A 17,834-nucleotide genomic window follows, 5' to 3' on the forward strand; every position below is an offset into this window, starting at 1 on the left:
GTCCTGAAGAGGCCTAGCCAGTCTCCAGATCTCAACCCCATGGAAAACCTTTGGAGGGAGTTGAAAGTCCGTGTTGCCCAGCGACAGCCCCAAAACATCACTGCTCTAGAGGAGATCTGCATGGAGGAATGGGCCAAAATACCAGCAACAGTGTGTGAAAACCTTGTGAAGACTTACAGAAAATGTTTGACCTCTGTCATTGCCAACAAAGGATATATAACAAAGTATTGAGATGAACTTTTGATATTGACCAAATACTTATTTTCCACCATGATTTGCAAATAAATTCTTTAAAAATCAGACAATGTGATTTTCTGGATTTTTTCCCCCATTTTGTCTCTCATAGTTGAGGTATATTTATGATGAAAATTACAGGCCTCTCTCATCTTTTTAAGTGGGAGAACTTACACAATTGGTGGCTGACTAAATACTTTTTTGCCCCACTGTACATAACATGCTTATTCATCAGAGTATCATTGGCAAATGCTTTGCTGACATCAAGATATATTACATCCATGGCATTCCCACAATCTACTAGAAAATTGCCTGATCAAAAAATGTTAAAAAATCAGTCTGACAAGACTTGGCCTCAATTCATGCTAAGTGAATATATCAGACCGTAAGTAAGGATAGTAAGAGTGTATCTTTGGTCAGTCATGAACTATACTTGAGTATTATTTTTAATTAGAATCAGAATGCCCTTAGCCACTGGTTGCCTAGAAGTTGGCAAAATTTAATTATTCACTCCCAAATCTGTAGTCCAGACTTGAAGATACCCTAAAGATGGAGGGAGCCATCAAGTCTAAGATCCTGCTCAGTGTAGGAATCTAAATTAAGGGATCCACAACAGACAACTGATCAGTCTTGAGCACATTCAGTGTAGAGAAGCCCACCACTTCATTGGTACCTCTATCTCGCTGCTCTTACTGTTTGGAAGTTTTCTTAATATTCAAGCCAAATTTGCCTTCTTATCCTATATCTTTACCATTATTCCACACCCTGTGAATCCCAGATTGCCAAAAAACCCACTTTTGATGGTGGTGGCATTTATGGTTATCCTGTTCCTGTTCCCTTTCTGCCTACAGAGCACACAATCTTCTTCTGCTAGAAACTGTTCTGCTGGTTAAAAATGCTCCTGACCTATTCATTGCTGTCCTTGTCTTCGAAATGTGGGCTTCCCAGATGTATGGGGTTCGGTCCTAGGGGAAAAGAGGATGTCAGAGCAACTGAGTCTTTTCCATGAACCCACAAGGCTCTGTCCATCTGCCATTTTCCATCATGGCCAGAATTCCTGCTTTGCTAGTACTACGGTTCTGAGTCCCAAAGCAGTTTCTAGCCTTGACAGTCCCACCTAACACATTCCATCTATTTAGAGAAGCGAAGCACCACGTATCACACCATCGACCTCGCTGGGAGAACTTTCCGAAAGCCTTCAAACACCGATGGTGCTAAAGTTTGCACTTCAGCACCAGGCGATGATATAACACCACATAGGAACATAAGCTTTGACAAGAAATATTTCTGTCTGCAAACCCAATTAAAAGATTGCACCCCCAGTGCAATGTTTTCTCTCTCTCTCTCCCCCGACCCTCAAAGTTCCACTTCAGAGAACTTACTTAATTTTTCCAGAATTTCTTCATCTGTCATTTTAGACTTCTTCTTCTGTTTTTCGGCATTTCTCGCCAGCGTATCTGGGGGCGTGGTGCTGTTTTCGGAAGGGGAGGGGATCGGAGAGGTAGTCACATCTCTGGTGGGGGCTGGCGGAAGAGGTTCGATCACAGAGCGGGTGTAGATCTGCGTTTTGGGGAAGGAGAAGGAGGAAACAGGCATAAAAATGACAAAAGGACCACAGAGAGATTAAATGGCTGTTTAAAAGCAGATCCTGCTTAGCAAACAAGAAACAGGTGGTAAAAAGGGAACTATCAGCGGCTGTTCTCATCAGCACCAAATGGAGCTTCGAGTAACAGTAGCAGTCTACCTTCAGTGGCTGGGGCTGGTGATAAAGAACGACAAAGGAGAGTTATTGCTAAAGCTCTCCTGGATATCAACGTTTTAGAAGAATTTCACATGAAATAAAGGGGGGCAGAATTCCAGCTGCCTCTTTATCCTTAAAGGAAATTCTAGGTTACTGAGATCGATTGGCCTGTGAATAATGCCTGCTGAAATCTCAGAATCCAAACGGCTGTTATGGCATCTTGTCTGGCCTAGGACTGTGTTTGCACCCCAGTTATAGAATGAGCCAAATGGACCTATTTTTATAGTTGACCTCATAATCTAACTCAGTGTTTTTCAAACTTGGCCACTTTAAAATGTGTGGACTTCAACTCCCAGAATTCCCCAGCCAGCATGGCTGGCTGGGGAATTCTGGGAGTTGAAGTCCACACATCTTAAAGTTGCTAGGGTTGAGAAACACTGATCTAACTCAATGGGCTGGATTCCCAGAACTGAAAACTAACCCCAGTAACAAAAAAGGTTACCCAAACTTAAAACTAAGCCCAGATAGGCAGTGGGTGGCTTTCTAACCAACTTGGATATGCCAACTTGTACAAAATAGTTTAAAAGACCCATTTTGGCTCCATTGATAAGATCACGCAATTCAGGTTTTCTGGGGGTCGGTTTGGGATTATCCGAGTGGGTGGAATTTTGATTCGTTACTTTTTTTAGGTACGGGTTCAACTCCACCACACTTCCAGGCATGTGAATGAACCCACTGCAAAATGTAATGCCGTGCTTGATTGGGGAAGGATCCTCGTAACCAGCAAGCATCTTGCTTGCAGAGTCTCAGGGCTGAATCCCAGAAACCTGCAAGTGTGGTTGACAAACCCCAAGTGTGTCCCCTCCCCAATTTCTGAGTATTTCTACAGAAATAACAGAACAGTGAATTAAGTCTCCACCAGGCACAGGACACCTATTCTCCCTCCCTCCCTCTCTCTCTCCTTCCTTCCTCTCTCTCTCTCTCCTTCTTTCCTTCCTTCCTTCCTCCCTTCCTTCCTTCCCTCCCTCCTCGGTACCTCCCTCTTCTAAATCTTTAAATCAGGATCTCTCAACCTTTTTTTGTTCATGGCCCCCTTCCGAGCCTCATTTACCTGTGACACCCCCCCCTTGAAAGGGGATGCTTTCAAGAATGGTCAACAGGTGTATGTTACAATCACTTTATTGTTGGAGATATATCTCAGGATCTGGAACGTTAACTCATATGGTTTGGTCTTGTCCTATTGTTGCTGCATTTTGGGCTGACAGCAACGGGATTGTTAATGCGGATTAACTAACATGTGTTAAAAGTGTACATGCTCTTTTATCCCCAGTATTCTGACTCTATCAAGACATAAAGAATGTGGATTTTTTTGGACATGGGCCTGGCCAAAGCAATCACTGTAAGAAGAAATCTATTATCTGATTTGCAGCCATGGATTGTTGATAAATGCTGTTCGTCAATATTTCAGCTCAGCTTTTTTTGGGGGGTGAACCAAGAAATAAGGAAAACCTTGGAGCAACATGGCCAAAGTTTTTTGGATTCTTCTGTTTATAACATAATACCCGGGCTGACTTTTTTTCTCTTTTCTTCTTCTTTTTTTTCCAAAAATTCCTACGCTTCTCAGTTTTGAGATTCTGCTGTTGAACCTGTATATTTTTCTTTTCTACACTCGTTTCCCCTAATAAAACAGAATAAACCCATTTGAAAAACAATTCCCCAGGGCTTGCTCAGAAGGAACCGAAGTACTCACAGACTTCGTGTGTTCAGGCCGGGGGGCAATCACGGGTGGGGGGAGAGCGTCATCATCATCGTCTTCATCTTCTGAAACAGGGGGCACAGCGGGGGTTTCCGACACAGCCTTCACATTCTGCATGGAAATAACACCCATTTATTTATGTGTTAAAGTTTTAGATCCTATCTTTTGCTTTTTCTCCAAACAGGCTCAAAGTCTCCCCTGCCCCGAGCTTGAATGGCTGAGGATGGGCTAGAACACGGGTCTCCCCACTCCTCGTCCAGCAACTTCACCCCTAGACCAGGCTGGCACCCTCTGCAGAAAAAAAAATATATGCCATGCACTGAAAACAAAATCAGCATGGCGATTTGCTTCGTGCCAATTCAAGCAGCTGAAGGATGAATCAGAACTGAAATCCTACCCCAATGCCCCCAAATTCAACAGGCAGTACCCATGTCTGGCTCATCTTTGCACACGCTGAGGTCTAGAAGCAACACGTGTGGTTTGAATCGAAACCCAAATACGCAGGATACTAAATGTTTTAAACACCAAATGACCTTGTTTATATCTACTACTGTGGGCAAGAAACCCTTAGAAGAAATGGAGTTGCACTCATAGTCAATAAGAGAGTGGGAAAGGCAGTAATGGGGTACAACCTCAAAAACGACAGAATGATCTCAGTGCGTATCCAAGGTAAACCATTCAATATCACAGTCATCCAAGTCTATGCCCCAACCACTGATGCTGAAGAAGCTGAAGTTGACCGCTTCTATGAAGACCTACAACACCTTCTAGAACTAGCACCAAAAAAAGATGTCCTTTTCATCATAGGGGATTGGAATGCTAAAGTAGGAAGTCAAGGAGTAATCGGAATAACAGGCAAGTTTGGCCTTGGAGTACAAAATGAAGCAGGGCAAAGGCTAATAGAGTTCTGTCAAGAGAACAAGCTAGTCATAGCAAACACTCTTTTCCAACAACACAAGAGACGACTCTACACATGGACATCACCAGATGGTCAATACCGAAACCAGATTGATTATATACTTTGCAGCCAAAGATGGAGAAGCTCTATACAGACAGCAAAAACAAGACCAGGAGCTGACTGTGGTTCAGATCATGAGCTTCTTACTGCAAAATTTAGGCTTAAATTGAAGAATGTAGGGAAAACCACTAGACCACTCAGGTATGACTTAGATCATATTCCTTGTGAGTACACAGTGAAGGTGATGAATAGATTTAGAGGATTAGATTTGGTAGACAGAGTGCCTGAAGAACTATGGACGGAGGTCCGTAACATTGTACAGGAGGCAGCAACTAAAACCATCCCAAAGAAAAAGAAATGCAAGAAAGCAAAATGGCTGTCTGATGAGGCTTTACAAATAGCTGTGGAAAGAAGGAATGCGAAAAGCAAGGGTGAAAGGGAAAGATATAAGCAACTGAATGCAGATTTCCAGAGAATAGCCAGGAGAGATAAGAAGGCCTTCTTAAATGAACAATGCAAAGAAATTGAGGAAAACAATAGAATGGGGAAGACTAGAGATCTCTACAAGAAAATTGGAGATATGAAAGGAACGTTTAGTCCAAAGATGGGCATGATAAAGGACAAAAAAGGCAGGGACCTAACAGAAGCAGAAGAGATTAAGAAGAGGTGGCAAGAATACACAGAAGAACTATACAAGAAAGATCTTAATGTCCCTGATGTCCACGCTGGTGTGATCACTGACCTTGAGCCAGACATCCTAGAGAGTGAAGTCAAGTGGGCCTTAGGAAGCATTGCTAACAACAAAGCTAGTGGAGATGACAGTATTCCAGCTGAGTTATTTAAAATACTAAAAGATGATGGTGTTAAAGTGCTGCACTCAATATGCCAGCAAGTTTGGAAAACGCAACAGTGGCCACGGGATTGGAAAAGGTCAGTTTATGTTCCAATTCCAAAGAAGGGCAACGCCAAAGAATGCTCAAACTATCGCACAATTGCACTCATTTCACATGCTAGCAAGGTTATGCTCAAAATCCTACAAGCTAGGCTTCAGCAATACATGAACCGAGAACTACCGGATGTACAAGCTGGGTTTCGAAGAGGCAGAGGAACTAGAGATCAAATCGCCAACATTCGCTGGATCATGGAGAAAGCACGAGAGTTCCAGAAAAATATCTACTTCTGCTTCATTGACTATGCAAAAGCCTTTGATTGTGTGGATCACAACAAACTGTGGCAAATTCTTAAAGAGATGGGAGTACCAGACCACCGTACCTGTCTCCTGAGAAATCTGTATGCGGGCCAAGAAGCAACAGTTAGAACCGGTCATGGAACAACCGATTGGTTCAAAATAGGGAAAGGTGTACGACAAGGCTGTATACTGTCACCCTGCTTATTTAACCTATATGCAGAGTACATCATGAGAAATGCCAGGCTGGAAGAATCACAAGCCGGAATTAAGATTGCAGGGAGAATCATCAACAACCTCAGATATGCGGACAATACCACCCTAATGGCAGAAAGTGAAGAAGAACTAAAGAGCCTCTTGATGAGGGTGAAAGAGGAGAGTGCAAAAGCTGGCCTGAAACTCAACATTAAAAAAACTAAGATCATGGCATCTGGACCCATCAATTCCTGGCAAATAGAAGGGGTAGAAATGGAAGCAGTAACAGACTTCATTTATTTGGGCTCCAAGATCACCGCAGACGGAGACTGCAGCCATGAAATTAAAAGACGCTTGCTCCTTGGGAGGAAAGCTATGGCAAGCCTAGATAGCATATTAAAAAGCAGAGACGTCACCTTGCCGACAAAGATCCGCATAGTCAAAGCTATGGTTTTTCCAGTAGTAATGTATGGCTGTGAGAGCTGGACCATAAAAAAGGCCGAGCGCCGAAGAATTGATGCCTTTGAACTGTGGTGCTGGAGAAGACTCTTGAGAGTCCCCTGGACTGCTGGAGGTCAAACCAGTCAATCTTAAAGGAAATCAACCCTGATTGCTCATTGGAAGGATCGATAATGAAGCTCAAGCTCAGATATTTTGGTCACCTAATGCGAAGAGAGATTTCTTTGGAGAAGACCCTGATGCTGGGAAAGATTGAAGGCAAAAGGAGAAGAGGACGGCAGAGGATGAGATGGTTAGATAGCATCACTGAAGCAATGAGCATGAAACTGAGCAAACTCAGGGAGGCAGTGAAGGACAGGAAGGCCTGGCGCAATATGGTTCATGGGGTCACGAAGAGTCGGACACGACTTAACGACTAAACAACAAGTGTTTCTCAAGCTCAGCAACTTTAAGAGGTGCAGACTTCAACTCCCAGAATTCCCCAACCAGGATGCTGGTTGAGAAACGCCGCTCTGCATATTCACAACCTTGTGAACTGCAGCTGAAAAAAATCCGGTTTCTTAGATTTAAAAGGTAATCAAAGACAAGGATAAAACAGAGTTAGGTGGTGCATGACTTATGCAAGCCCTGAACATATTGTGTGAACATGGCTTTCTATTAATCTATTACAGTGTTTCTCAAATGTGGCAACTTTAAGACATGTGGACTTCAACTCCCAGAATTCCCCAGCCAGCCATGCTGGCTGGGGAATTCTGGGAATTGAAGTCCACATGTCTTAAAGTTGCCACATTTGAGAAACACTGATCTATAATATGGTTTATTTTTTTGAACACAGCCTGTTACATGAATTCAACAACTGTGTTTTGTCAACCCAAGTTTGGGGTTAAACATGCCACAAGTTCAAACCAATGTTTCTCCACATGTGCAAGGGAGCTGAATGTCAACAAAAGTCAGAAAAAGTAAAGAATAGAGCGTATTTATGCTAAGGAAGAGGTGAGCAAGCAATATACAGCTACACCTCGGAGAACAGGAAGGAAAGTACAGATAAATTTGAGAGAAAAACTCTAGTTTTTAGTTACTGGATCCAATTCTTGGCTTCAGATCGAAATTCTCACCACCCCATCTGGTAAGAGAGCATCAGTTTTAGTCCAGCCACAGCAGGCAAATCTGTTTCTCTGATGGAAAAAGATGGTGTGACTCATGAAAGTCGTATCCACTCGGCCTTACAAAGCCCGGGGCTGTCCAAACGTGTTGGACTCCAACTTCCATCATCCCCAGCCCGCAGATTTAGAAATGAAAGGATAAGGAAGCCAGGGTTATACTAATACTCAGATGGAAAGACGGAATAGGATGAGCTCAGCCAATAAACCTTGCCTTGAGCAACGATCCTGGCGTAGAATCCATAGTAATACAGTGGTACCTCGGGATACGAACTTAATCCGTTCCGTGACCCTGGGCGTATCCCGAGTTGGTCGTAACCCAAAGGAAATTTCCCCATAGGGTTCAATGTAAATCCGGTTAATCCGTTCCGCCCTCCGAATCTGGTCGTACCCCGAAGCAAATTTTCCCATAAGGTTCAATGTAATTAACGTTAATCCGTTCTGGCGTCCGCGGACCACACGTCAGGGGCGCGAAAACGGCCGGGCGCGGTGCAGCATGGTGGGAAAACGGCTGGGCGCGGCACGGCGGGAAAATGGCTGGGTGCGGCGCAGCAGGAAAACGGCCGGGCGCAGCGCGGCGCAGCGGGAAAACAGCCGGGCGCGGTGCGAAAATGGCTGGGCGCCGCGCAGCACGGCGGAAAAATGGCCATGGACCACGTGTCAGGGGCAGAAAAATGGCCGCGGACCACGTGTCAGGGGCGGAAAAATGGCCGCGGACCACGTGTCAGGGGCAGAAAAATGGCCGCGGACCACGTGTCAGGGGCGGAAAAATGGCCGCGGACCACGTGTCAGGGGCAGAAAAATGGCCGCGGACCACGTGTCAGGCGGAAAAATGACCGTACCCCGTGGTGGAGTTCGCACATCGAGGTAAATTTTTGCGGCCGGAGCTGGTTGTAACCCGAAAAGTTTGTTAGTAGAGGTGTTCGTATCCCGAGGTACCACTGTAATTATATTATTGGTTGGCTGATGTGGATCCACCATTTTTGGACTTTTTGCAGGAAACAGAAAAAAATGATGTTGTATGGAGTTGTGATTAGAAATAATATGGGTTAACAAAAATAATGCAAGTTACTTTTTAAATTTAGAGTAAGAGTTTGATGCATGTTGTTACTTAAATCTGTTGCAAGGAGGGTCAGAAGTCAATTCTTTTTGTCTTTTTATTTCTTTTCTTTTCTGCACTTCTGATCTTCACATTTTTCTTTTTTTTCGATTTTCTTTACACTTTTTTTTTTTTTTTTTTAAGTAATACAGGATAGCTGGCATGGATCCAAATACAAAGATAGGATTCATTCTTTCAAATGGGATGCTGTTCACAAGGTGAAGCAGAGCAAGATACTCAGATTCGCAACTTTCTGTTTTAGGAGAGCCAGAATTTGTCCGCTTGACAAAGGTACTGCTTTAAAAAGTTTCTTAACTTGGCACAGAAAGATCCAGCTGTGCCTTTTCAAGATGCAAAGAAACGAACAAAAGTTTGATACAATTTGTTTCAGGAAACGGGCACCAATTTGTCCTGACTGTGGGCACTTAACTCAACTTTTAAGTTTTATCTTTGCTGTTCCTTGTAACTATTCTTTTGGTTTTGATATTCATTTGGATTTAGTTATTAATCTTCTTTTGCTTGATATTGTATGTCATCCAATGTCCTTTGGGATTGAGGCAGGGCAGAAACACTGTACATAGCAGTGTTTCTCAACCTTGGCAACTTTAAGATGTGTGGACTTCAACTCCCAGAATTCCCCAGCCAGCCATGTTGGCTGGGGAATTCTGGGAGCTGAAGTCCACACATCTTAAAGTTGCCAAGGTTGAGAAACACTGCTATATAAATATATATAATAAACAGTTATTTTAGAATCAAAGTGGTGCTTTTGAAACAATGAAACTTGCCTGTTTCTCAATATTTAAGCAATTTCACGTTGCTTTATGACTTAGAATGATTCTTTTTTTAAAGGGGAAGTGGAGGGAGCAGGGCTAAGCAAGCTTATGGATTGCAGCAAAATGTTTTTTGCAGGGTTTTTTTCCCTCTTGAGCAACAAAGTCATTAGACAACATCAAGGACATTCCACCAGCATGGCATATTCATCCTGCCAAACCAACAAAGGATGCCTGGATTAGCCGCCAAGCCCACAATATTTATTGCCGCTTATTAAAACACTCACTGAGACCTTAAAAAAAAAAATCCCTTTGTCCAACATGTGCCTCTCTTCACCTGCTGAGTAATGAAAATGTCACGGTCGTTTTATTACCAACCCATAAAATCTCCATCATTACAGGCAGGCGGGTTAGGAAAATAAAAAAAAAATTTGCAGGGATTTCAAGAGAAGAAAGACATTTCAGTTTCACTATGAAATTTTAACTCCCTTGTAGACCCTTCATTTCTAGGAGGGAGAAAAAAAACGCTAGAGTTTCTTTGGTGGATAAGAGGATGCGTTTTGCAGGTTGGGGAGATTATGTCACTAGTACAAACTACAGAGAGAAGATATAAAACAATTGAAAATGCACTGAAAAAAATAAAAGATCAGCAGCCCGTCATGATAAAACTGCAGCTTCCTACATAAAAGGAGGAACCCTATCTCCAGCTCTTATCAAACCAGAAAATGGAAGTAGATTTCTGCAGAGTGTGAAACTCGTTGGTTAATCCTGGATGGTTTGTAAATTACAGTGGAACCTCGGTTTACGAACTTAATTCATTCCGTGACTCTGGTCGCACCCCAAATTGGTCGCACCCCAAAGCAAATTTCCCCATAAGGTTCAATGTAATTTCTGTTAATCCGTTCTGGCGTGGAGGACAGGGAGGCGGCTATTGCTTGGAGGGAGAGTCCCCCTCCCTACGACCACGTGTCAGGGGTGGAAAATGGCCGCAGATCACGTGTCCGGGCGGAAAAATGGCCGCGGATCACGTGTCAGGGTCGGAAAAATGGCCATGTATCCTGTTCGTACCCTGAGGCGGAGTTCGCAAACCGAGGTAAATTTTTGCGGCTGGAGCTAGTCGTAACCCGAAAAGTTCATTAACAGAGGCATTCGTAACCCGAGGTACCACTGTACTTAAGAGTGGGAGTAAGCAACCTTGTTCTGGGGCTAGGAGGTGCATCTGAACCTGAGAGCCTATGGTGCACGCCCATCACTCAACTACGAATGGTTTGGGTAGCAGACACAGCATTTCATTCATGAGAATGCAAACTGGTTTTTCGGTATCTCCTTCAGCAACCTTAGGTGCTGGCTAATATCCCAACCTAGCTAAAATTAAGACAAAAGCAGTTTGCTATGTATTTAATTGTATACGGTAACCCAGAGAATGTCCCTGGGGACTCGCAGGTGGGAAAGACAACCTGGTGTCGGGTCCTGGTGAAGAGATGGATGGGAAAAAATTAGAGAATTCATAAAGATGCATTTGGATTAAGGCTGAGGAAGAGCAGATGGGTACTTATAACTGCTGTGAAGAATATCGGAAGCACTTTTTTCTATCTTTTTTCTTTCTTTTCTATTTTTCTTCAACTTTTTTTTTCTTTTCTTGCACTTTTTGCTTTCTCTTTGCTTTCTTTTTCTTTTTTCTTCCTTACTTTACATTAGTTTGTATTAGATAGTTTTTATCTTCTTTTTAAAAACTTTCAATAAAAATCATATTTTAAAAAAAGGAAGAGCAGGTGGCAAACAGCAACCGAGTCTTTTATGGGCAAAGTAGAGGAAACAAACATTTCTTCAATAAAATTCAAGTACCATTCAGATTTTTAAAAAAAAAAAATCAGTCAGAGTGCTGCCTTCTTTTTTGCAAACCGTGAAGTGTCTCCAACTCAAGAAGGAAAAACCTAAAATTGAAAAAGTGGTCTGAGTGGATATTTTTGCCACATTTTGCCAATGAATGTGAAACTTAGGAAGGTCATAGATGAAGAAAAGCAAGCTGCTGAAAGTCGTTTTGAAATTCCAAAGTTCTCCAATGGGAACCAAGAGCATAATGTCTTTTGGGACAAAGTCTCTTTCTAATCCTCTCTGAAAGCCATCCAAGTTCGTGGTTATAGCCACATCTTAAGAATATAAGAATGAGGCTAAGGTCCATCTTGGTCCAGCCATTTGTTTCTCGCTGTGACCAACCAGATGTCTCTAGGGTGTTCACAAGCAGGAGAAGGAGACATATTCCTCTCCCACCCATTTTTCCCTGCAGCTGGGATATGGAGTCCCACTGACCCCAACTCAGAGGTTACATGGAGTCTTCAAGAATAATAGGCCTCCACAATTCTGTCCTCCATGGATTTATCCAATCTCCTATGAAAGTCATCCAAGTCAGTGGCTGTCACCACGTCCATGGGAATACATTCTGAAAGTTATATGATCTGCTGTGCGAAAAAGGGCTTTGTTTTTACTGGTCTAAATCGTCTGCTATTAATCCATCTTCTGGGTTTGCATATCGCACATCAGGTGATGAACTAATCAAACAGAATGAGCTTGAACAACATGCTCAGCCATCCTCCCGAAAAAAGAAACCCAACAACAACCAAAGTTAACACTAACCAAAGATAGAAGGTTGTGAGAATGCAGCTACTAAGTCTTTAACTAACTTGGTTAGGCCAATCATACAAACCCAGCCCTTGACTTTAAAGATGCTCATGGTTCCCCATATGCAAAATAAATGCATTTAAAAAAAAAAAAAGCTGAATCTCCTGAGCATTCAAAGCAAGATCTCACAATATTTGTCCAACTGCTGAGACTTCAGCCATTTTTCTTTAAATCAGGGGTCCTGAAAACTTCTACTGGGATTTTCCAGCATCTCCTAATCATTGCAGTCACCACATATCAGACCTGTAGCTTACACTGCTTTCTGATCTACAACAGCTTCCAATAACAATGCATGAAAGATAAATTTGGGGACTATGGGTGCAGCCATGGCTGAAGCAAGTGATCTCCTTTTGGGACAGTTCACCAGACCTCCCATCTTTGGCCTCCTTGGTAAAAACAGGGTTAGAACATGGATAACAATCGGGCAAGAAAACCAAGCCTGACCCTGTTTAACTTACAACTCAGAAAAGATCAGCCCAGTGTAGCCAATGACTCCAGAAACATGAGGGTAGAAATCTGACTTAGATTTGAAGCAAGTCAGGAGGACAATCTGAAAAACTCAGGAACTTGGTGTCAGCAGAAGATCGGGGCTGTCTTTGTATGATATAACAGCCACTCTTCTTTCTCCTCCTTCCTCCATCCTATGGCCCCGTGGCTGCAGGATGGGGGATGAACATTAAAATAGAAGAAACTGAGTTAACCAGAGAAATATTAATTTTGCAGGGCTTCCCTTGTCTGAATCTGGGAGAAGAGTTAGTTTGCTCCACAGGAAGACATTCAGATGAAACAGCCGGAAACTAACCCCACCGGTTTAGATGTGGGGTAGGGTGTTCACACGTTCTGCTTAAGCTGGACACTTCTTCCCCCTCTATGTGCAAAAACAGCCACCCAGAAAAACTAGCTCATTTAAAAATAAAAAGTTACGGCTTCATAGTGAAAGAACCAAATTAATCTGCAAGTGTCAAATACAGATGCCAACTTTTACCTGTTATTTGAAAAAGGCTGGATTTTAAAAATAGTGCTTTTCACGTGCATGTTTGTTTGGAATTTAAAATACAGGGTGCTTTTTTAAAAACAAGAATGTAATGCCTACACCAGAAAAATAAGCTCAGATCTGTGGGATTATTTTTAGTCCTGCCAATCCAGTTCTTTGCTCTCTTATTTCAGGATTCATTCCCCCTCTTCTCCATCCATCCATCCTTTTAAAGGGAAAGCAAACTCGAAGTTTTTCTATTAACAGCCATGCAGTACACTGAACGAGGCTGCCTAACTTTAACTTTTGGATTTCAGTTTCCCATTCAGCTACAGAAAGGGCCGGCGTTTAATGGCTATGTTCACACAGTCAACTTAACCGAGTTAGATAAAATCCTAACAAATGCACTCACGTAACATACTAAGAATGCTGAATATTAACTTTGGTTAGGGTTTCTGTTACACAAATCCAGTCCCTTGGGTTTGCTGATGGTGCTGTATATTTGGGTGAACCCCCCCCAAAAAAGGGTTAATTCAGTTACCATAAGTGTCTTGTGTGAATGCAACCAGTGAGAAAAAAAGTTGGTAAGATCTAGATGTTGATCATCCAAAAGGTCTAGGACAGTGTTTCCCATTCTTTGGTAAGATTTAGATGTGAGGACTTCAACTCCCAGAATTCTCAGCAAAGGGTACGGTGGATGGGGAATTCAGGGGACTGAAGGGCACCCATCTGGATATTGCCAAGGTTTAGGAAATACTGGTCTAGGAAGAATGAAATAAGAGAGGCATCCAAGTAACGTTACCATATTGATGAACTGCCAATTTGTTAGGAATGTGTCAATGTCTAAGAGGAGCTATGAAGATCAAATTCAATGTTCATGAAGTTCATAACAGCTACTTTATCCCAGATCCCTCTATGGCTGGATTCACACAATTAAATACCTAGTGGCTGCGTTGGATGAACTGCCAACCTCGGCTAGTTTTTATGGTTTAGCAGGTTGTGCAAACCCAACCTGTTTGGTGGGTTCAGGATCCAATGGATTAATTCAGCAACCAGGTTAAGCAGGTTGGGTGGAGCCATCCCATGTACCCATCTAGCCACCCTTCTTCAGCCTGGTGACCTCCAAATGGGTTGGGATTACCACTCCCAAAACACCCACAGCACGGCCTATTCAGCAGGGATTCAGGCAGAGGGAAACCTTTCTCTTCGCCACTTAAGAAAAAGGAAACTGAAGATTCCACAGATCAAACCTGAGACCTTCTACAATCAAAAGTGGTGCTCTGCCAACCAGGCCATGACCCACCATGTCAACTTACTGCAACTTACTAGACTCAGTCCAATACAGGTACCTTAAGACCTACCATTAGCAATCAGCAGTAAAGGCATCTTACTCAGAGAGGTCACCAACTTCCTTATACGTCTACCGTGGCCTGAAGGGAGAGATGGAGGCTGGACCATGAAGATGTAACTCCTCTCCCCAAGCTGCTAAAATAGTCATGATGTCACCACCATATTACTTACTCATTATTTGGTAATTACCCCACAAACCTAGCCCCTTGGTTCCCCATTTCCCCCTACCGTATATTCATGTGGAAGCTGTTCAGAGTTTGATGCAACATCCTGTGCAAACTTGGTAGAACTAGAGATCCCAGAATTACCAGTCAGCACAGCCAAATGTTAAGACCGGCTGAAGGCACAACCGTTAAGCTTTCTGATCAGTGCAGATTTGAAGCGGACAAGGATGCTTCAGATCTGGGCACCTTCACTGTACCTGTCAGCAGCTCCTTAAAGAAGTTATACCTTTTCCTGGACTTGCACAGTAGCTATGAGGGTTCTGGAAAATGAGTGATCAAGTCAAATGTTCATATTCACCTGCTTCGAATCCAAAACCAGTACATCTCTACTTTGGGGACACCACCTTCTCAGTTAAAAATGTTCTACATGAACTCTACCAGGGATGCACAGCTTTTTCTGGACCAATGACCACACTTGAACCTTGAAGGGCATCCTTCAGAACATTAAGAGGTGGGGCAAGCACAAGAAACTACATTTCAATTTGTGTGCATTTCCACCTCTTAAAATTTACTATGACTGCTAATTATCCTTAACTAATTAATTATATTTTAGAAAGCTATAACCTCCATGACAATTTGAAATCCTTGGTTAATTTATCTGTATCATGTTCTTTATTTTCCACGTTACTTATTTATATATTTTCATCAAAATGTTCAAAAAAAAAGTTAACACAATCGCTCTAGTATAGTCAAGAATTTTCCTTTGCCCGGCTGAAAAATCTCAATTAGGTAGGAACAGTGAGAGCCTCCAGGAGTCATACCCAAGGTCTTAGAACCTATACGTGGCCTCTGAATTAGGGAGAGGGAAGAGTAATCAGTAGGAGCCCGTTAAGGTCCACAGAGATGGGTCAGATGGTAATCTGTGTGTTCAGGCCGCAAGATCAGCAGAACAGAATCCACAAGGGGGTGAGGAGACCCTTCTCTCTTTCCAGCACTCCTCTATTTCTCTCACTCCTCTCTTTCTGGCACCATCTTCTCTCTTGCACTGCCTAGGTAGGAAGAAGGGACTATCATCCCCAAGTGGAAGTTGGAAGTTTTTTTAAAATTGTACACCTCAAATCCAAACTCATTCTAAGACAACATTGTTGTTGTTTAGTCGTTAAGTCATGTCCGACTCTTCGTGACCCCATGAACCATATTGCGCCAGGCCTTCCTGTCCTTCACTGCCTCCCTGAGTTTGCTCAGTTTCATGCTCATTGCTTCAGTGATGCTATCTAACCATCTCATCCTCTGCCGTCCTCTTCTCCTTTTGCCTTCAATCTTTCCCAGCATCAGGGTCTTTTCCAAAGAGTCCTCTCTTTGCATTAGGTGGCCAAAATATCTGAGCTTGAGCTTCATTATCGATCCTTCCAATGAGCAATCAGGGTTGAAAGACAACATTGGCCTCCTTCAACTACTATTTCCAACACATGCATCTCTGTGTCAGTCCCAGTTTGCGAGACCTGCAATTGATCCCAGGAAACTCTTAGGGCCTCTAAGACCACCAAGTGGCCCAACCTGGACTGTAGCTTGGTGGTTGAATACATGCTTTGGGCACAGAGGGCCACAGGTTCAAGTCGTTGCATCCTTAACTTAGTTCATCTGATCACGAGAAGGACTTCTGTCTAGGATTAGAAACCTGCTTCCGCTTAGAGCAGGCAAATCTGGCCTGGATGCATAAATAACCAAACTAAAGCAATTCCTTATGTCCTTCTATTTCTAGTCAAAAACACTGCTGATAACCTGCTAGGCAGAGAACTCCACCATTTCTTCTCTCATGGGCCTACATCACACTATTAATGGTTTATTTTGATGTGTTATTTTTATATGCTAGCTGCCTGTGTTAATTACTGAATGCTGATTTTATTTTAATCATGGTTTTAAAGTCCCATTATAATAATGTAGGGTTACTTCAAACATTCTTATTTGATTTTATACAGCTTGTAAATCTCTTTTTCTGTTTCTCTCTTGCTATTTGGGGGGGGGGAGAGGTTACACTTTCAAATGCCCGTTAAAATAAAACGTAAAAGAATAGGAAAAAATAAGATGGAGGTAGAACGTTAGATTTTTCTGTATCGTAGAGATACCTTTTAGTTTTCACCGAGATTTTTAGTCTTGCGGTGATAGCAATAAACTAGGAGGGTCTTCAGTATGTTCTGCCAGCCTGTCTCCAGATCATCGGAACTGCAGCACCCTGAATTCCCATCATGGCCAAGGCTATTGATGGGAATCACAGACGCATTTAAGGGCTGGGGAAGAGCTATTTGGAATGGGCAAAACATTAAAATGACCCACCTGACTCCATCATACCTGGGACAATCCTGGACAGGATTTTTGTGCTTCAACACATCCTGTCAAATCTCACTCTTCTTTTTGCTATTGCTGGTCAATCACCAAAAAAGCCTGCTTGGGTTAGCCAAACATGCTAATGGCTACTACCAAAGAGACCTTTCTACAAGATTGGACGTTTACATCAAAATGATCAGAGCAGCGTCGCATTGTTGCAACACAAGCTGCACCTTTTGGGCAGGCATGCGACATCACAAGGCATGCACAGAAGGCTTGCGTCAGGACAGCATGACGCTGGCTGGTGTGGGTCTTCCGGGCTGTGTGGCCGTGTTGTGGAAGTTTTGGTTCCTAACGTTTTGCCAGCATCTGTGACCGGCATCTTCAGAGGGCAGGAGCACAGACAGGAGCGGTTCTCTCTATGCCCAGGATGATGTGACCCTTTGTGGGTATTTATAGAGATCAGCGTGGGTGCCTACAGGGGGGCGGGTTTGTGGGTTAACGAGTGGCTGCTTGTTTTGGTGATCAGCGTATGTGTACAGTGGAACCTCGGTTTACGAACTTAATTCATTCCATGACTCTGGTCGCGACCCAAATTGGTCGCGACCCGAAGCAAATTTCCCCATAAGGTTCAATGTAATTACCGTTAATCCGTTCTGGCGTGGAGGACAGGGAGGCGGCTATTGCTTGGAGGGAGAGTCCCCCTCCCTACGACCACATGTCAGGGGCGGAAAAATGGCCGCGGATCACGTGTCAGGGGCGGAAAAATGGCCACGGACCACATG

The 17,834-nt window shown here is 43.2% G+C and overlaps 1 protein-coding gene across 2 annotated transcripts in view; it reads right to left on the minus strand.

Moving 5' to 3' along the window:
• PAK1 (p21 (RAC1) activated kinase 1) overlaps window positions 1-17,834 on the minus strand; it is an 82,078-nt gene that overhangs the window by 21,795 nt on the left and 42,449 nt on the right. For both annotated transcript variants that reach the window (XM_088140475.1, XM_088140476.1), the window contains exons 6-7: window positions 3,726-3,842; window positions 1,617-1,794 (exon numbers count right to left, since the gene is read on the minus strand). In XM_088140475.1, the coding sequence (XP_087996601.1) occupies window positions 1,617-1,794; window positions 3,726-3,842 (295 nt within the window). The remainder of the gene's footprint in view (window positions 1-1,616; window positions 1,795-3,725; window positions 3,843-17,834) is intronic.

The sequence above is a fragment of the Python bivittatus genome, unplaced genomic scaffold, assembly GCF_059951505.1.
Source record: "Python bivittatus isolate LINGU-HERP-01145 unplaced genomic scaffold, Pbiv_v1 ctg000340_np1212, whole genome shotgun sequence".
NCBI classification, from domain to species: Eukaryota; Metazoa; Chordata; class Lepidosauria; order Squamata; family Pythonidae; genus Python; species Python bivittatus.